At 49.5% G+C, this 20,847-nt stretch overlaps 1 protein-coding gene across 1 annotated transcript in view; it reads right to left on the reverse strand.

Annotated features, from left to right (window-relative positions):
• LOC119523304 (protein Shroom2-like) overlaps nt 1-20,847 on the reverse strand; it is a 106,244-nt gene that overhangs the window by 58,144 nt on the left and 27,253 nt on the right. Inside the window, exons 3-5 of the mRNA XM_037822070.1 lie at nt 12,778-12,909; nt 7,360-9,727; nt 6,013-6,113 (exon numbers count right to left, since the gene is read on the reverse strand). Of these exons, the coding sequence (XP_037677998.1) occupies nt 6,013-6,113; nt 7,360-9,727; nt 12,778-12,909 (2,601 nt within the window). The remainder of the gene's footprint in view (nt 1-6,012; nt 6,114-7,359; nt 9,728-12,777; nt 12,910-20,847) is intronic.

Genomic DNA, 20,847 nt, shown 5'->3' on the forward strand with positions numbered 1-20,847 from the left:
TTTCCATTCTTCCATCCATCCACCCATCTGTCCATCCATCCATCCATCCTTCCATCTATCCACTCACCCATCTATCTACCCACCCATCCATCCACCCACCCATTCATCCATCCTTCCATTCTTCCATCTATCTACCCATCTGTCTGTCCATCTATCCAACCATCCTTCCATCCATCCACCCATCTGTCTGTCCACCCATCTATTCATCCACCCACCTATCCAACACCCACCCATTCATCAATCCATCCATTCATCTACCCATTCACCAATCCACTGGCCCACCTGTTATCCATCCACCCATCCTACTGACAGATGGTCCATACATCTGCCCATCCATCCATCCATCCTTCCATCCATTTATTGGGCACCTAATTTGTTCAAGGAACTACCCTGGGTACAGGATACCCCCAAATAAAAAGTAAACCCCCGTCCTTCAGGAACTACCAGTCTGGTGGCAGAGACAACCACAACACAGTGCTTCAACAGTGGGATGCCCACGTTGCCTCTGCATCATAAAGGAGGGCACTGGGAACCCACAGCAGGAACAGGCAATAGCTTGAGCTGAGCCTGATGGGCAAGTAGAACTAACAACGAGGTGAGGAGGGAAAAGAGCATTCCAGGAGAGGGATGCATTGTTCTGGAAAATGGGGATAATGGGAGTGCCTGCCCGACAGTTAACTGAGGCAATGAATGCAAGCCTCTTGGCAAAATACCTGGTGCATAGGAAGTGCCTAATAAATGGTAGCTGTCCCTCCTTTTCAAAATGGTAACTTTAAATCTGCTGCACACATGCACACACATGCAAAACAGTTCACTGGGGAATTACTTATGTTTAACAAGATGGTCTAAAAAACACCCAGGAGGCTGAGGTGGACAGAATAATGGCCACCAGAGATCTCCACATCCGAAGCCTTGGACCCGTGAATGGCACTTCATATGGCAAATGGGATTTGTGGGTGTGATTATGTCAGAGACCCTGAGATGCAGAGATGGGCCTGATGGAATGACACGGGTCCCCGTGAGAGGGTCAGTGGCAGGAAAAGGAGATGTGACCAAGGAAAGAGCCTGGACTGCATGCTACAGAAAAGGAGGAAGGGGCCAGGAGCTAAGGAACATAGGCTTCTTTAGACTCTGGAAAAGGCAAGCAAACGATTCTCCCCTAGAGTCTCCAGGAAGGAACACAGCCCTGCCGCCATCTTGGTCTTAACCAGTGAGGCTGATTTTGGACTTCTGACCTCCAGAACCATAAGATGATAAATGTGGGTGGTTCTAGGCGACGAAGTTTGTGGTAACTGGTTACAGCAGCAACAGGAGACCCATACAGGAGCCCAGAGAGGGTCCCGTCAGGGAAACATGTCCAACAAATAATCAAAGTACTCCAAGCTTGCACAAAACAAAACTCAAGTTGTACTCCTACCCTTAGGAAGAAAGATGAATGTACTGGAGAAATGTGCCAAGGCAGTGCTTTCAGAGGCAAGCGGGCATCCGAATCCCCTGGTAGGCTTATCCAAACACAGAGGGTCTGGGTTTAGACCCACCCATGTGCACTTCTAGCAAGTTCCCAGGTGCAGCTGCTGCTCACCTGTGACCCCCACTTTGAAAAGCCCGCTCACACATGGTAAATGTCCCACTGGCCAAAACAGCCAACCCAGCAAGTCCAAAATGATGTCCAAAAGTTGGATATTCATCCAACTTTTCCATCATTCTAGAGAATAATTTGGTTGTGGACAGCAAGAAACAAAAATCATCTCATTGTTTTACTCAGTAATGTCAATCTGGAGAATATACCCTGGTGAAACAATTCAAAACGGGGAAAATTTTTATAGCTCCACTCTATTATGTTACGGACGAAACTGAAAAAAAATCCAGTGGCTGGATTTGCTCATGAGATGCAATGTCTTCCTGCCTGGGGAACGACAGGTATGAGAACCAGGTGGGGGGATCAAAGGTGCCACCCATCCCAGGAGGGATCTGCGCCCTGGCAGTGGCAAAGCTGTGCTGCTGCAGGGAGGAGAGGGTCCTTCTCTCCTTTGGAATGTCCACCACTCGTCCTCAAGGGGCAACAGGCAACTTCTTCAGGTGCCTCTCAAGTCTCCAGCACCTGCCCTGAGCTCCCTCCTGAGCTCACGTCCTGCACCCAGAGGCCCTCAGCCCGCAGACCTCTCAGAGTTGCAGCCACAGAAGAAACTTCTCCTCGCTGCCCTCACTGGGGCATCGCAGCAGGCGACCCAGTTTCTGTTACCACTGACAACACTGTAAGTGGATTCCCTCCCGGGAGGGTTTCTCCTCAGAAGTGAACACGGTGACTTCCCTTCACCTCCCTGGGTTCCATCGGGCATCGGGATCAACTCAATATTTACTCTAACGTACCAGGCAGGGTCATGGGCATTTAAAACCACTTTTTGCATACTTTCTAACATTCAAATGTTTTGCCATAAAAAGTACATATTACCTTTATACAAAAAAGATATCCTTTCATTGGATTTGCGGCACTTCTCAGGGCACTTGAATCACCAAATCCTATAAAGCAAGGGTACTGAACCCCGGTCCTGGAGAGTTCGTGGCCTCTCCAAAAATCAGTTCTCATGAGCTTCTCAAACAGTTCCATGATCTCACCCCTTCCCCTCAACAACCACTTCCAAGTTTTCTCCTCAACTTCCATTTCTCATCTTTGTTCACGATTCAAAGCATAGCATCCCCCAGCAGTCACTTCAGCCTCTAATCTATCCTCAAAGAACCCAGATCACTGTAAAATCCCTGTTGGCTGAAACCACCCGCCACCTTGTCCCCAGACCAGCAGGCTCGCCCACCTGGAGCCTAGGCCACAGCCAGCTGGGGCTGGTCACCAGGGGGCCTTGCTGCCCAAACTCACGACAGCAGCCCGGATCCTTTCTCACACAGAGCACTGCAAACACCACTCTACTCCCACTTCCCGGGGTGGGAGTGGGGGGGCTTTGCCCACACTGTGAGGACCCCCACTCCTGCTTCCCTGGGGGGGCCTGTCTACACTGTGAGGACCCCCACTCCTGCTTCCCTGGGGAGGCCTGTTGTTCTAGTTTGCTAATGCTGCAGAATGCAAAACACCAGAGATGGATTGGCTTTTATAAAAAGGGGGTTTATTTGGCTACACAGTTACAGTCTTAAGGCCACAAAGTGTCCAAGGTAACACATCAGTAATCGGGTACCTTCACTGGAGGATGGCAAATAGTGTCCGGAAAACCTTTGTTAGCTGGGAAGGCACATGGCTGGCGTCTGCTCCAAAGTTCTGGTTTCAAAATGGCTTCTCCCAGGACATTCCTCTCTAGCAAGCTTGCTCCTCTTCATAAACGTCACTCACAGCTGCACTCCTGTTCAGTCTCTTTGAGTCAGCATGTTTTATATGGCTCCACTGATCAAGGCCCACCCTGAATGGGTGGGGTCACACCTCCATGGGAGTATCCCACCAGAGTCACCACCCACAGCTGGGTGGGGCACATTCCAAGCAAATCTAACCAGCACCAAAACGTCTGTCCCACAAGACCACAAAGATAATGGCAGTTGGGGGACACAATACATTCAAACTGGCACACCTGTCTACACTGTGAGGACCCCCACTCCTGCTTCACTGGGGGGACCTGTCCACACTGTGAGGACCCCCACTCCTGCTTCCCTGGGGGGACCTGTCTACACTGTGAGGACCCCCACTCCTGCTTCACTAGGGGGGGCCTGTCTACACTGTGAGGACCCCCACTCTTGCTTCCCTGGGGGGGCCTGTCTACACTGTGAGGACCCCCACTCCTGCTTCACTGGGGGGACCTGTCCACACTGTGAGGACCACCACTCCTGCTTCCCTGGGGGGGGCCTGTCCACACTGTGAGGATACCCACTCCTGCTTCCCTGGGGGGGGCCTGTCTACACTGTGAGGACCCCCACTCCTGCTTCCCTGGGGAGGGCCTGTCTACACTGTGAGGACCCCCACTCCTGCTTCACTGGGGGGACCTCTGCCCACAGGTGTGGGGACCTATCTCCTACCTGCCTTTTCATTTTCTCACTACAGACAAACAGGATCCTGAACCTTTCAAAAAATTTATGTCAATGTTATTTGCATGAACCATAGATAAATAAGAATTCCTCTCTCAACCCTCCTTGGTTACCCCAACAGGATACTACGAACACCATTTTTCATTACCATGTATCAGTTATTATATCAGTAATTTATATTCTTCATTCAGGCAATTTTACTTCAAGTTACACTTATGCACAACATTGTGTATCTTTAAATCTCTGCCTTCTAGATTTTGGTTTTAGTGGGCTATCCCTTGCTTTTAAAAATGGCAGTCCTGAATAAAAAGAAAAGAAAAAGACAATCCTTTCCCCACACTTTCTATTGTTTTCCAGATTTAATGTTTAAACTGCAGTATTTCTTGCTGATACTTCAGGAACCATTCTCTGGAAAAAGTTGAAAACATCTCTTTGACATTCATGTTCTAAAATTTCATCTTCATGTTCTAAAATTTCACTCTTAAAAATATACACAACAATTGTGAAAATTGCTGGTTTTGTAGCTCAGCAACAGAAAGCTTCTGGAACATTTTCTTCAGTGTGGTTAAGGCCTCTGCCCAGGGCCCCCTGCCCTGCCTCTCACTCCTTTCACTCTTGCTAATGCCAGCTGCAACACGCCCACATGCACAAATGTACACACTCACACTGACACTCATGTGCAACGAAGCTCCTCCTGTCTGGCCTGGCCATATGCACAGCAGAGGCGCTCTGCTCTGCTGCCCGGCATGACGTGTTTGGAGCATGCCCGCCCGTGCCCCGACAGCCCACATGCTGTCCGGCAGGGAGTGGCCTGGGCGCCCTTGCCCGCAGCCAGGCACGGCAGTGCATGGCCACAGCTTTCCACAGACATTCCAGCTGGTGACCCTCACATGCCTTCTCCGGGCTCCACTGCGATAACAAAGCTGCGATTGTGCTGCTCAGTGATGGGCTCCCCGGCCGTTCTTGGCTCAAGACGAGCAGATTAAGTCACGGTGCTAAGGTCCCACGCCGACACACACAGCACAGCAACCCTGCTCCCTGCTAGCCACAACAGCCAACACTTCCTTGTAAGACTCACAGCTCTCCATTTAAAGCCAGACGAAATAAAACCCTGCTGTGAGAGGCTCTCAGAGGCAAACATTTAAATCTGTGATTCCCAGAATAGAACCTTGGATTCTGAGCTCAGCTCCCCCCTTGCACATCACACCAATTCCCCTAATTCTCAGGGCACTAGGAACCCGTGCACTCAGAGGCCCTACTGTGTGCTCACTCGCAGCCACTCTGACGCTAGCCCCTTCAAAAGAAGGCTCTTCCTCATCTCCCGCAGAGATGACAGTCTCTTCTCCCACCCTCAGGTCTCAAGGGCAAGATTATGCTCTGGGTTTCATCTAAACGTGATTGTCACTACAATGACACAGCTATGCTGGCACGCAGGCACTGCTGGAAGGGACAGGTCCTGCAGACCCCACTTTTCTATTTTAAAGCTCAAAATGAACTGAAAAAATGAGTGCAATTTAGAAATTCTTGCCGTTTCTTTCAGGCCAGCAATCCACAGAGGCCACGTCAATTTTCAGACTGTGACCCAGTAACACAGCTACACACTAGCTTATTAAAGCCTTCCCTGAGCCGGGTACTTTGTTTAAAGCATTTAACTCAATACGTTACATTGAAGCTCTCCTTTTGTCGACAGGGAGGGCCTTACTGTAGCAAAAAGACAGCAGTCATTTTAAGAACCCAAAGTGCCAGCATCTCCTGGGACAGCGCCATCGCCTTTGGACAGCCTCCCTGAGCGGGCCGCAGCACCCGCCTGCTCGGCTCACAGTGTGCCAGGGAGGCGGCACCCGTGGGGCTGGAGAGCAGTGGGGCTGGTGGGCAGCCCCTTTGGGTGTGGCAAAAACTACAGGCTCACCATTTCAACTGGGCATCCAGCTGGCATGAAAAAAGCCCACCCAAAAGCAAGCTTTTAGGAACCCCAGCCCCCAAAGCACCCACCTCGGAGCAGCACAGCCCTCCTGCGGACGGAGCGTGGAGGAGACTTCTCTTCTGTGATCACCAGGCTGTCCCGCTTGCCTCTGTGGCTCAATGGGTGCTTCCTGAAAAGGGCGACACAGAGAGACACCGAGTCATTATGTGCTGTCCTGACGACCTCTATCATCACGAAACCCCCTCATTTGTGGCTTGGCCTGACATGTGTACCACAGAATCAGCGCCACTGCCTGCCGTCTCTGCTGCCCGGCCACGTGACTGCTAGCTCACTCCCACCACGCGTTTGCTGGCACAGCCCAGCGGGACCGGGCGTCTCCTCCTGCCCTGGGCAGGAGCCACAACTGCTATGTGACGCGGATTCAACTCTGTGACCCTAATGGCCAGAAAGGAAGAAACGACACGCAGCTGGTTACAGCGCACTGTGGTGCCGCCTCAAGAGCTCTGATGCTTGGAATTGGGGCTTTCTTCCTGTGGACCAAGGGGGCACGGGGCTCTCGGCGGGCGTGCTCCATGGGCCCCGAGTGAGGTGTGGGGCTTCAGAAACAAATGCCCCCGGTGTCTGCTTGTCCTCCGAGTGCCAGCACACCCCTCAGGCAGCAGGCAGCTTTCCTGACGCGCACAGACTTAGATTTACACATTGAATCTACTGCCCCGGTCAAAGAAACTGCAGCTGTCACCACAGAGATTTTTTCTTTGAAATATACAAATACAGATGTAATTGGCAGGGAAAAAAAAAGAGAGAGAGAAAGCAAAAGAGTGTGTGTGTGCATGTATGCCAACTTTGCAGAGATATGAATATGTAGTTTTCTAAAGAACCTGGAAGTTAACTTTTCATCCAAAGTCTTAAAAAAAAAAAAGGTAGTTGTTTAAGCATTCTTGCTTACAGTTTCCCCAGGGCAATCCTTAAGAACATTTGCCGATAAAAAAAGAATACTAAAAAGAACACAATACAGATTAAAAGGAATGAGATTGATATTTGAAAAGTGGCCATACTATGTTGTCTTGAGCCTTTAAATCAAGTGTCCCCCTTTGATTCAAGAGGAATAGATACCATTTTTAGTTGCCCCCAAGCTCTCTGCTTAACATTAAGGTAGAAGCAAGCTTTAAGGACAGCTGAAGCAAGAGATTGGGGTAATGGGGCTGGGAACTAAAGATGTGGGTTTCTGGAAATATAGCACTTAAAATTATCATGAATGCATCAGTTTTGTCCCCACAAAGAGCTGGTGGCCGTACGTGCTCACACGGCCGGACCTAAAATAAACCCAGCTCAGGCAATTCTGTCTGGAGGTGTTCCCTCCAGGCCTGCAGCTGGTGGCTGGGGACAGGCTTGCTTCATCGTGGGGCGCCACGTACCTGCACGTAGTGCTCTGCAGACGGCGATGACCTGGATCTCCCGTGAACATACTGCGGTTTCTCGTGCGGGTCGAGACCCACATCCAGGATGTCGTCTGCTGAGTGATACCTCCCGGAGCTCCTGGCTTCCACAGGTTTCTGCTGCTCCTGCCAAGAGGCCTGATACTCCGCAAAGGTTCCCAGTCTCTGGGGCGGTTTGCACTTCCCCACCTTTTCCGCTTTTCCCCAGCTGCTCAGATGCTCCCCAGAGGAGGTCCTGCGTGCCCCCTTCTGGTACCAAGGCTCGGTGCCCTCGCTGCCAGGCCTGGCTGTCCGTGCACTCTCGGGGCGCTCTTTGGGGAGCCCACAGAGAGCCTGTCTCTGTCTGGGCCTCTGGCAAGTGGGTTTGCTGGTCTCCTCAAAAAACTTCCACCGATTGGCAAAAGTCCCCACTGTATCCTCAGACGTCTCGGGGTGCTGGTGAGGACCACAGCCCCCCGAGAGCCCCACCTCGTTTATTTTCTCCGGTTCTGAGTACGACTTCAATTTCTGCTCCACGGTGAACCGTCTCCGGCCTCCGACGCGGGGAACGTGCGGCACGCAGCCTGCAGATGAGGGCAGCTTGGCTGGGCCGGCCTCCCAGAATTGGGGGGCCACAGCCGGGTCCAAGGTGAACGAGGACGGGCTGCTGGACCCCCCAGGCCTCTGTCCCGGGCACCCTGCGTAACGGTCAGCCAGGCTGGGCTCCAAGTCGCGACGCTTAAACAAGGTGGCCCTCAGCACCCTGGCCTGAGCCTCTTTCAGGTGGTCTTTGTAGGTGCCGGTGAAGGACCCACCTCGGGGGGCCCCCGGGGCCCCTCCTGCCTCCAGCCTGCAGCTGCTAGCCTCCTCCTTGGCCTCGGGGGCCCCGGCCAGGCTGGCGGAGCTCCTGCTCTTCTGCAGCTTGGCGTGCCGCAGCTGGATCTCATTCCACAGTGTGGTAGCGAATTGGTTGCTTCTTCGCATGGGTTTGCCCACCTGGGTGTCGAAGGGCAGCGGCGTCTCTGCCCCGCCTTCCTGGCCGGGGGTGGGCCGGCTCTCCCCCTCTTGAGTCAGGCAGTGCAGCAAGGGTGTCTTCTGAGCAGAGATTTTGCTGCTAGCGCCGTCACCCCACCTGAAGTCACCCGAAGCTGTCCTCTGACCGGCTTTGCCCACGTGGCAGGCTCTTTGAGGCTCTCCAATGGCTGGGGGCCAGCCCTCTCCTCCTCTATCCGGTGGACAGCCCCTTCCTCTCTCAGCATCTAGGGTCTCGTCAGGCTGAAGGGAGCCACACCTGGGTTTCTGGCCCACCGGAGCCGTGGGGAGACACTCCTGAGCCCCCGGACTCAGGTCAGCTGCCAGCCCGCCCCCCAGGCCCGGCTGCTTTGTGGTCACGCAGTAGTAGCAGCTGTGTCCGCTGGTGTCCCCGCTCTGGGCATCAGCGCGGAGCCATCTGGCCTGGGTGGGGCTGCCGTCCCAGAGGCAGTTGGCGGGAAGCTCCTGCTGGTCCCAGGGTGACGTGGCAAGCCAGAGACCGTCGTGGAGGAAGGGCCCCTCGTCACTGTACTGGTGGGGGTGCAGGTACCTGGGGCAAGTCGGCGCAAGGTGCACATCCGAGCTGGACCGCAAGGCCTGCAGCCAGCCGCCCACCCCCTCACCGGAGGGCAGCCAGGCACAGTGCCGGCGGGGGTCTGTGCTGCAGCTCGAGCTGCCAGGCCCCCTCTCGTCGCTCAGCGTCGGCCTTGGCTGCACATCCGGGGGCTCTGCCCTCCAGTTGCCCCACGCCTGAGCCTGGGCCAGGGCCGTCCAGTGCTGTGCAGCGGCAGCCTCCGGGAACAGAGGACCCTGCGTCTTCTCATGGCCCCTGGTGGCACCGAAGCTGTCGCTGTGGAGAGGTGGGGGAGGCAGCGGAGGGGAGGAAGGGGCTTTTCTCTTATCAGGGACATACCAGACCGGCCCAAAGCTGGGCCTCCCGGGAGGAGGCGGCCTGGGCTCCGGGTTGTCCTCCTGCCCAGGGCTTCTGTGAGGCTCCAGGTCCCCAGTAGCCCGGCCCTCCTCGCCGCTGCCCGGCCTGGTGGCCTCCCACAGGCAGGCCTGCTGGGGGGTGCCGTCCGAGCAGCTGGCGTCGGCCCTGGGTAGGGTGTGGTCAGGCGTGCTGGAGCTGGTGGAGAAGGAGCTGTAGGCCGAGTCACGCTGGCTCGCACCGCCCAGGCGGTCCACGCTGCTGTTGGACCTGGTGGCCAAGAGTCGCCCCAACGGGCAGGGCGGACAGCGGGGGTCCAGGCTGTCGACGCTGCCCAGGGAGCCAGCGTGGTCCAGAGTGTGCCACAGGCTTCTCTGCTCCCACGAGCTGGACAGGTCCTGGGAGGAGCTGCAGGGTGAGAAGAAGGACGTTAGTTGGCTAAGGCTCAAGGGTCAGCACGGGGAAAGCTCGGGGGGTGACGGCACTGTGGACGCCTGGCTGCACGCCCCACGTGCAAACAGGAAACCAAACCTGGAATGAGATCACTGGATCCGGAAGGCTATCTCCATGCAGCCGAATCACAGCTGCTTACTGATCACAGGCTGAAAAGGCTGTGTTCCACCCACTTAATGCCCTTTTGACCAAAAAGGTAACTTTAAATGCTAGCGCTATTTCCTCTTGCCCTACTGCCCTTCGACAGGTTAAGGTCCACCAGCAATCACTCGTAGGCAATGCCTGTATTTACACTTATATGTGCGAGCAAACCACAGCCTGTGAGCTAAGCATGGCTTTTACATCTTTAAATGTCGGGGGGGGGGGATCACAGGAATAATATTTTGTGATGTGTCCACAAATAGTCTTCTTGGGACACGGTTACACCGTTTGTTTGCATATCATCGGTGGCTGCTTGTGCCCCTCACTGGCATCGTTGGGGAGTCCAGACAGAGACTGCAGGGCCCACAAAGGCTAAAATCTTTACTTTCTGGCTTTTTACAGACAAGGTTTGCTGACCCCTGGTCTGTCACGTGAAACAATTATTATTGAGGATTATTAACACAAAAGAAGCAGACAAAATTGTAAAATCAAAAGAAATACTTCAGGATAAGATTATTCTTCCAAAGTTAAGTATTAATACTCTTTTCTAAACTCCAGGTCAACTAAATATTTGATTGGCAGCACAGACAACAGGCCTTTTAGCAAGACGCCGTGCTGCCGCCCTCAGGCTGGTCAGAACTTACAAGGTGAGCAGAGCTGCAGGTAAATGCCAAGAGCACAGGCTCATGGCTAGGGTGGTGTCCAACAGGAGGACACTTACAAGTCAGGCTCACTGTTGCTAAAGCCTGGTTATGAATGATTAAACTGAGAAATTAATTACTCCGTGAAGTATGCAAGACTGATGCCCACAGGTGGTCAAACTGTTGATGCAGACATGGTAAATGCTTTCAAGAAAGCTCACAAAGCTGAAACGTTCAAGCTTCAAGGCAAAAAAGAGCTGTGGCTGCAAGAGGTTTGGAGAGAACCAGAATAAGAAAGGAAAATGTGTGACTGGGGCAAGGACACAGGAGAATGAACTTGCTGAGTCATCGCAGGGAGTCAGATGCAGCGTTCCATTCGGTTTTTACACTTTTCTTGGGACAAACGAGCTACCCCTCTCAAATATGGAACACTTTCCCATCCATCCTCCCACCAATATTCCTAATGTGATTCTTCCAAGAGATCCCAAGTCCGGCAGGGATAAATAGCACAAAGTGCTGTTTCAACACAGATGTGGGCAATATAGATTAAGAAACCACCAAATGGGCTTACTGGCGATCATATTACATCTTAATAACAAAATAAAAGGCCCACTTTTCATTTAAGTTTTATCACACTGTTGAGAATCTGTAGCTTCTCAAGAAACCCTGGGTTCTACATATCATCATCTGTTGTCACTTTAAATAGGTAATGTTGTATTTGAGATACATTTTCTTCACATCTAACAAATACTTTACTTTGAAATTTTGCAGCAGATCTGTATTCACTAACAAGAAAACTGATTTTGAGAGGGCTCCAAAAGCTCCAAATATGCATGCACACACCCTCACATGTACAGACACACATGTGCACACACACACACCATTACCGCCATCCTTGTAACAGGAGGCTAAGGAAGATAAGTTACCACTGACCACCTGAACTAACCTGGTCAGCACCTGGTGGCTAAACAGTGCTCTGGAGAATGTAGGAGGCTCCAAGAGCCAACACCTACACATGCTGATTTGGGGCTCACTCAACATGAGCTCCCCTGACCCTGGCACGTGGGCTCCAGCCAAGTCAACCAGTGGCAGGTACCTTCCCTTCCACCAAACCGTGACACAGCCCCTCCACCCAGTCTCACCCTCGGTGGGAAACCACCACTGCACCTCTCATGGGGGGTTAGAAGCACTCAGGGTTGGGTGCTGAGCCCTCTAGTTTCCACCGTATCCCCACAGCAGGACTCAGGGGTTGGCTTCAAGGTGAGGACCATAAACAGAATCACCCAGGGGATTTCACAAAATACACCTGCCGGTGCTTCAGTATCTCCTGCTGTCCAGTCCACATGTAAAAATCTCAGGAGAAGACTCTTGGCTGTGGGTATGTCAGGGGCCCTGATATCCACCCCACCTGGCCAAAGACCACCACCTTCTGGTTTCCTGCTCGGCTTCCCCCAGAGGGACTGAGCCGACAAGTTGAGTCCCAAGGCTCTGGCTTTACCACTGAACAACGCGAGTGAGAACCCCAGTGGCTTGGCCTTTCCCTTGGCATTTTATTATTTATTGTTTGAGTGTCATAAACTTGCCTGCCCAGTGAAAAATTTGGGGATTTCAACCAGTAATGCAGACTGTTGAGAACTGAATCGTGCCCCCCATAAAGGCAAGTTCCAAGCCTAACCCCCAGTCCCGAGGGCGTGAACCCAATTGCAGTTAGGACCTGTGAAGATGTTATAGGGGTTAGGGTGTGCACTCGGTGGTGAAAAGGATCCCTGAAGATCCCACTCAGATGAGGCCACATTGAATCGGGGTGGCTCTTACTCCACATGGCTGGAGAACTTATAAGGAGAGGAAATGCAGACAGAGACACAGACGACTGAGCAGAGGGGGAAGCCACATGACGGACAGACATGACAGACGTCCAGAACCCAAGGACGGCAGCAAGCCAGCACCAGAACATGACAGCCACCGGGAGAGAGCATGGCCTGCCGCCATCTTGGTGTTGGATGTCTGGTCTCCAAAGCCAGCAGCCATGAAGTTCCCATTGTTTAAGCCAAACCGTGTGGTGTTTGTCACCACAGAACAGGCAAACTGAGGCAGGCAGTCAACGCCTTCTCAGGAGGTGATCATGCTGAAGTAAAGCGACGTGCTGTCAGGCCAGGGCCAGGCTGCGACTGGTGTCTGTAGAGTTACGCTGACCTTCCACCCTGCTGGGAAACCAGCTCCTACCTCGCATGGTGTCGGGCGTGCCAGGAAGGACAAGTGCCGCCGGTGGTGAACTGAGACGTCGACGTCTCGGGGTGACTGTCAGAGAACTTGGTGGCATGCCAGGAGTGAGGCCTCCAGCTCGGCTCATTCCTCCTGAAAGAACACAGACAGGAATGACTATGGTCTATTAATTTCTGGTGGGTATGGTAGGAACAAGTTCACAGAAATGTTGCTATATTAGGTTACTTTCTTGGTGTAGAGTAGGAACATGTTGGAAGTAAAGTAATTATCTTAGGTTAGCTGTCTTTTCCTTACTCCCTTGTTATGGTTTGTTTGTTTGAAATGTTATTTTATTGTATGTTTTTTAATTTTTTTTTTATATAGTTGATTTAAAAAAAAAAAGATTAAAAAAAAAAAAATGAAAAAATATGCAGAGCCCCCCTGAGGAGCTGGTGGAGAATGCAGGGGTGTTGGCCTGCTCCACCTCGATGGCTGCTAACGTGCTCAGACATAGGGGACTGGTGGTTTGATGGGTTGAGCCCTCTACCACAGGACTTGCCCTTGGGAAGACTGTTGCTGCAAAGGAGAGGCTAGGCCTCCCTATAATTGTGCCTAAGAACCTCCTCCCGAATGCCTCTTTGTTGCTCAGATGTGGCCCTCTCTCTCTACCTAAGCCAACTTGGCAGGTGAAATCACTGCCCTCCCCCCTATGTGGGATCAGACACCCAGGGGAGTGAATCTCCCTGGCAACGTGGAATATGACTCCCGGGGAGGAATGTAGACCCAGCATCGTGGGACGGAACATCTTCTTGACCAAAAGGGGGATGTGAAAGGAAATGAAATAAGCTTCAGTGGCAGAGAGATTCCAAAAGGAGCCGAGAGGTCACTCAGGTGGGCACTCTTACGCACAATATAGACAACCCTTTTTAGGTTCTAATGAATTGGAATAGCTAGCAGTAAATACCTGAAACTATCAAACTACAACCCAGAACCCATGAATCTCGAAGACAGTTGTATAAAAATGTAGCTTATGAGGGGTGACAATGGGATTGGGAAAGCCATATGGACCACACTCCCCTTTGTCTAGTTTATGGTTGGATGAGTAGAAAAATGGGGGAAGGAAACAAACAAACAAAAAAGGCAGCCAGTGTTTTCACTTTAATTGCTCTTTTTCACTTTAATTTTTATTCTTCTTATTTTTGTGTGTGTGGTAATGAAGGTGTCAGGGATTGATTTTGGTGATGAATGCACAACTATGTGGTGGTACTGTGAACAATTGAATGTATGCTTTGTTTTGTGTGACTGCGTGGTATATCTCAATAAAATGAATAAAAAAAAAGAACACAGACAATTCAGGGACGTCACACAATGGACAACAGCGCACGGAGGCAGGAACACAAGAACAGAAAGGAGCCGTATGGTTGCTGGGATCACTCCCAGGTGCTTTCCGCTGTAGCTGGACAAGAACATTCTTGTTCAACTTTTGTTAATGACTCATTTGCCCTAATGCAAAATGTGAACCAGCCCTTATTCTTCCAAAGTTATTCTTAAAATTGCTTCTTGAAAATCTTCAAAATTTATTCTTAAATACATAAATGAATAAATTTTGCTCTACCCCCTCCCTGTAAGAACAAAACCAGAATCTTCTCTCTCCCTCATTTCAGCACAGGGCCCTTGGCCTCCTTGAGGAGAAGGCACAGGGCTGGAGAAGAGCTCAAGGGGTGGCCCCAGTTGGCTGGGACACTCACAATTTCGACAGCTTATCTTTATTTATTTACTTGGATAATCGAGTAAATACAAGCTGTCCTATTGTTAATGAGGACTGAGGCTGTGTCTTTCTCTGACCCTCTCTGTGCATACCTGTGATGTCACCCAAAGGTCCCCGGGAACCGTGAGGCCCACGGGCAGCAGGCCGTCTCAGCCAGGGCTGCTCAACATGCCACAAGTGTCTCAGGCGCCTACCCCAGGGTCCCCACCACCCTATGTCTGGCTTGTTGTCTTTTGGCCACACCTGCCCAGGTGTGACCTGATGTGTCCAGTCCAAATGCCCTACTGCAGATGCCACAGGTACTGCTGCCATGTGAACAAAGCCAGCAGCAGGGCTGCTGCAGGTGCAGACACCCCCAAGCTTGCGTCTTGTCTGATTGGAGGGTCTTTGGTAAGTGCTGCTCCCCACTTCTCTAAGGCCCAATCGTGAACTGAGAGAAAGCTCAATGGAGCCTCTTTAGGTACTGTATGGAGATCACACATTTTTCCAATCAGGCAACATTAAAGAATATTAGCAAGTAGGAAATAAATCCCAAAAGAATTTTCTAACAAATTTTTTGATGATTCAGACCATCTTAAAGAGGGAAAAAACATGGCAAAATGTGGGACCTATTTACTTTATAATAGTTTCACATGAGCTGCAGAGAAAACATCATACCATAGAAGTCAAAAATTTATAAACACAAAGCTGTGCCTCAGAGAATTTCTCAAAATCCTTGTAAGGAAGGTTTTGACCAAGTGGATTTCATTTGAAGATGGCTTTTTCTGGGCTATGATATCATCATCCTCTACAGATAATCAATGAAGGAAATAAACTCGAGTGATTGAAACTAGAGGCAAATCAAACAAACAACCAACAGGCTCAGAAGAGTAAGTGCCTTACACTTTGGGACAGTGACATTTCCACCCTGCCACTGGAACCACTGGGCTCCAGCTGGGATTACGGGGCAACAACACTCTGCCAGGGAATAAAGCTTTTTCCAGAACTCTCAGAGAGCTGAGAGAGAGAATCCACGACTGCACATTCAGTGGCTGTGGTGGGCTTCTGTGCTCTCCCATGTCCCACCCAGATCCCAGCAGACACCCACGTGGCAAAACTTGTGGACATCCCTCATCCCGAGAGAGACATCTGTGAGGGAAGCATGCAAAGACCCTCACAAACCCCTGAGCCTGTAAGTCCTCGTGTCTAGGGAGAACAGGTGCCCTCGTTTGCTGCTCTGTGAAGTGGGAGAGGTGCCTGCCTCCCAGGGACTGAACGAGGCCACAGCGCTTCCACAGCTCAGAACCAGGGCTCAACACGGTGAGGGTGCAGGCGTCTGGCCTGGTTTGCTCCCCAGCTCAGTCAATACCCGGACTGCCCCTGCACAAACGCCCACAGGGCTGCAACAGAGAGTGGGAACTCGGAATCTCCCGGGTCTGGTTTCCCACCCAGTGCAGCCCCGGCACTGCCGGCTCTCAGGGCAGCCGCGGAACATAAAGGAAGCTCCCATCTCCTGGAAGACATCGAATCCCACCACCATCTTGCCTCTGTGTTTCAGGAAGCACCCTCTCCGCCATTATCTCGCCTCATCCTGAAAATAGTCCTAAAAGGCAGGAAAGGAGGTTTTTCTAATCCCTTCTCTAAGATAAATAAAGCTCAAAGAGGGCATTTTCCTGACCCAAGGGGAAGAGACAGCAGATACAGAGGCCTGACCTCTTCTGGAACATTTTTTTTCACTATGTCACAACATCATGACCTGCCCTGATTATCTCAGAGGAAGAGCTGAGAATAAGAAAAGGCTGTTCCCCTTTTCAGGACAGCACATGCTTAGAACACTTTCAGCAATACAGAGCAAAATAAAAAGGTTTGTTTGAATTTACCTCATGGTTCTGAAAGTGTAAAATGGTTTACGGTAGTGATCTTTGCAAAACCAAAGTGATTAGCTTCAAAACTGTATTCAGTCTCCTGGGTATTTAACTCCAATTAGGTCTTCAGATTTTTACTGCTGTTGCTTGATTTTTGTTGTTGTCTTATAACAGTTTTATTGAGATGTAATTCGTGTATCGTGTAACATACAATTCACTCATTTAAAGGATACAATTTGATAATTACCAACATATTCATCACGTTGTACAATTATCATCACAATCCACTTTAGAACATTTTTATCCCCCCCAAGAAGAAACTTTGTATCCTTTAGTGGCCACACACCAACCCCCACCCAGCCCCTTGCAACCACTCATCTGCTTTCTGCCTCAATGGATTGCCTGTTCTGAAGTTTTCACATAAACAGAACCACACATCACTTGAGCACGTGTGGCAGGCTTCTTTCACTCTACCCAATGTTTTCAAGGTTCATCCAAGCTGTGGTATGGATCAGTATTTTGTTCCTTTTTAGCACTAAATAATATTCCACTGTACAGGACATTTCATTAATCACTCATCAGTTGGTGAACATTTCAGTTGTCGCCAATTTTTGGCTATAATGAATATTGCTAAAAAGAAAACAGTACTGTCTCAAATACATTTTGTATTGTTGTACTTTCTTGGGAGGCACTGAGTTTTTCAGGTACACTTGTATTTGGGAATTTTTCTAAGGACTTATAAGTTCTATATGGACTTCTGCCATTAAAATTTTACAAGGAGGAAAAACTCCAAAACCATATACAACATCCTTTATGAATGATCATTGATCCAGATATAATAAAGAATATAAGGAGGAAAATATTAAAGAAATAATGAGGTTCCTGGCAAGTTCTCACTAAGCGACAGCCTAAAAATAATAGACTTTACAAGAACACCTTGAAAAATTCCTTTTAGTTGTGAGTCTACAAAGGCAAAACATTTAAATACAAAACTTGTTGAAAATACTTGCATAGACTACTAATCACTTAAGATTTACCCAAACTACACATCTTAGGAACAAATTTCTTTAATGTAAAGAATTATATACCTCATGGGGTACACAAAAAGATAACTGCTATTATTAAATGGGCCACTTTTGTACCTTGCACATCAGACCTAAGGACACACACATTTTAGAGCCCTCAAGTTTTTCTTACAATGAATTAATGATGAATTCAACTAGACTTCTGTTTGACCTGTTTGCCAAGAGATTTCTGGGGTCCACATATTTAAGGAAAAAGAGAAGAATATTTATAGAAAGGAAAAACCAGTAAGTGGCAGGCAATTGCCCTTGACCAGTGCAGGCTGGGAGAGATGAGGAGCTCGCCCCCATAAGGTGCACAACCGCAGGCTGTGGGTCCCGAAGGTGAAAACCACATGGGACAATGCAGCAGAAGTGCTGGCGGCAGCAGACAGAAAGTGTGTCACTTGCACCCTTCTTCACCAGCCAGAGGGAAAGTGCATGACACCTGAGAGATGAGGGAATGCCTTGTCATGTGTGTGCAGGGGATGTTCTTAACTTACTTAAAAATTATCTATTTTTTAAGTAAAAGAAAACCTTGGAGAGACTTCTGGGAAGATGGCAGAGTAGGGGAGACAGAAAGGGCTTCTCCTCCATCAGACTAACTAGGAAGGGGCTGAAGGACACCAGGGACCATGGTTCTGGGGTATGACCAGCCATCGAGGGTCCCTCACAGTATGCAGAGGGGACACCTGACACAAACGGAGGACAGCAGCTGGAGGGTCACAGTGAGTGCGCTCCCCGTCCGGACTGTCCTCACCCCCACAGGCCAGCAGCAGCAAAACTGCCACCAGACAACGGAGTGAGCAGCAGCTCTCCACTCCCGTGCACCCACCTTGAACAGTCTGCTGGGGGTGATACTCCAGCCACACAGCAGGGAGCTCCATGAGGGAATCCGGTGGGCTGCGATTGCTCTCCTCCCATGGAAGTCAAGGGGATGGAACAGCAAGAAGGGGGAAGGGAACAGGTGCCATACTGGTGATCAGGGACCCCTCCCACAACCCAGAGACTCCCGGGTGTAAGACAGGCAGAGAAGAAGCAGGCAGGGCCCACATCCCACATGCAGGGTGCCTTGATCAGGTTCCCTGCCTACCTGCTCAGGGCCCACGTTGCGGCCCCATGACAGGCTTTCTCCAGTGCACATGGAGAACAGGTGCACTGATTGGTTCCCCACCTAGTATGGCTCCGCCCACCACACAGGAGAAGTTGGGGAAGACCTGAGATCGCCACCTGCTGGCAGTTGAGGGAAGCTGCACTCTGGCAAGGTGTGCCTCAAGAGCTCCACCTGCTGGTAGCCCTGGGAAACTGCACTCTGGCAAGCAGTGCCTTGAGAGCGCCACCTGCTGGTAGGATTGGGAAACTGCACTCCAGCAAGCTGTGCCTCAAGATCTCCACCTGCTCGTAGGATTGGGAAACTGCATTCCAGCAAGCTGTGCCTCAAGAGTGCCACCTACTGGTAAGAATGGGAAACTGCACTCCAGCAAGCAGTGCGTGAAGAGCATCGCCTGCCGGTGGGTTATGGAAACTGCACCCCTGTGAGCTGTGCATCAGGAGTGCCACCTGCTGGTAGGAATGGGAAACTGCACTCCAGCAGGCAGTGCCTCAAGATTGTCAGCTGCTGGCAGATTAGGGAAACTTCACTCTGGCCAGCAAGAGCACCACCTGCTGGTAAAATTGGGAAACCTGCACTCCAGCAAGCGGTGCCCTCAAGATTGCCACCTGCTGGTCGGTTAGGGAAAATGCAATCCAGCAAGCTATGCATTAAGAGTGCCACCTTCTAGTAGGATTGGGAAACTGTGCTCCAGAAAAACAAATTATATATACATGCTCAATTAATTCTGCACTTCCCAAAATAACCCTATCAAGACAAGCAAATGCCCTGAAGCCAGCAGAAAATTACAAAGCACTTGAAGGATATAAAATACATGGACAAGCCATAAGAGACACAAAATTTAGAGTAATTAATCAAAGAGGTACACACAAACATCAATATTATGGCTAAGGATAAAAAGGAGACGAAGAAGACCCCAGAAGAGCATAAAGAAGAATTTACAAGAGTAAATAAAATAACAGCAGACCTTACGGAAATAAAAGATACTGCTGATCAAATTAAAAATATTCTTGAGATACATAACACTAGATTTGAAGAAGAAGAGGAACAAAATAGAAACCTTGAAGATAGGATGATGGAAAGTGAAAGTACAAAAGAATGAATGGTGAAAAAAATAAAAAAAATTTAAAATGGATCTCAGAGAAATGATGGACAATGTGAAGCACACAAATATAAGAATCACTGGTGTTCCCAGAAGGGTAAGAGAAGGTAAAGGGCTAGGAAGATTGTTGAAGAAATTGTTGGAGAAAACATCCCAATCCTTCTAAATGACATAAATATGCAAATTAAAGATGCCCTACAAACTCCAAATAGAATAAATCCAAATAAACCTACTCTGAGACATATACTGGTTAGACTGTCAAATGCTGAAGAGAAGGAAAATCTACCGAAAGCAGCAAGACAGAAGTGATTCACCACGTACAAGGGAAACAACATAAGACTAAGTACTGACTACTCAGCAGGCACCATGGAGGAGAAAAGGCAGTGGTATGACATATGTAAGCTTCTGAAAGAGAAAAACTGCCAGCCAAGAATTCTTTATCCAGCAAAGCTCTCAATCAAAATTGAGGGAGACTTTTAAAATTTCACAAAAAATGCTGAGAGAATTTGTTAACAAGAGACCTGTCCTGCAAGAAATACTAAAAGGGTCTCTATCGGCTAGGAAAAAAAGAAAGGAGAGAGAGGTCTGGAGAAGAACACAGAACTGAAGACTTATTAGTAACGGTAACTTAAAGGAAAAAGAGAGGGAAAAAATATATATAGATCTAACAACTAAAAACTAAAGGATAAGATGGCTGGTTCAAGAGCTCCCTTCATAGTAATAACTTTGAATGTGAATGGACTAAACTTTCCAAGTTTAAGATACAGACTGGTAGAATGGATTAAAAAATAGGACCCAGCAATATGCTGTTTACAAGAGACTCATCTTAGACCCTGTGACACAAAGAGACTGAAAGTGAAAAGATGGAAAAAAATATTCCACACAAACTGCAATCAAAAGAAAGCTGTGGTAGCTATACTAATATCGAACAAAATAGACTTTAAAGGCAAAGATGTCATAAGAGATAAAGAAGAAATATATCAATAATATATTAATACAATACAACAATAATATTAATATATATATTAAGAATATATTAATGAAAGGGATCATTCACCAAGAAGAAATAACAATTATAAATGTTTATGCACCTAATCAAGGAGCTCCAAATACATGAGACAAACATTGGCTAAACTGAAAGGAGCAATAGACACATCTGCAATAATAGTGGGAGACTTCAATACATCACTCTCTTCTAGAGATAG

This window comes from Choloepus didactylus, chromosome X (assembly GCF_015220235.1).
Source record: "Choloepus didactylus isolate mChoDid1 chromosome X, mChoDid1.pri, whole genome shotgun sequence".
NCBI classification, from domain to species: domain Eukaryota; kingdom Metazoa; phylum Chordata; class Mammalia; order Pilosa; family Megalonychidae; genus Choloepus; species Choloepus didactylus.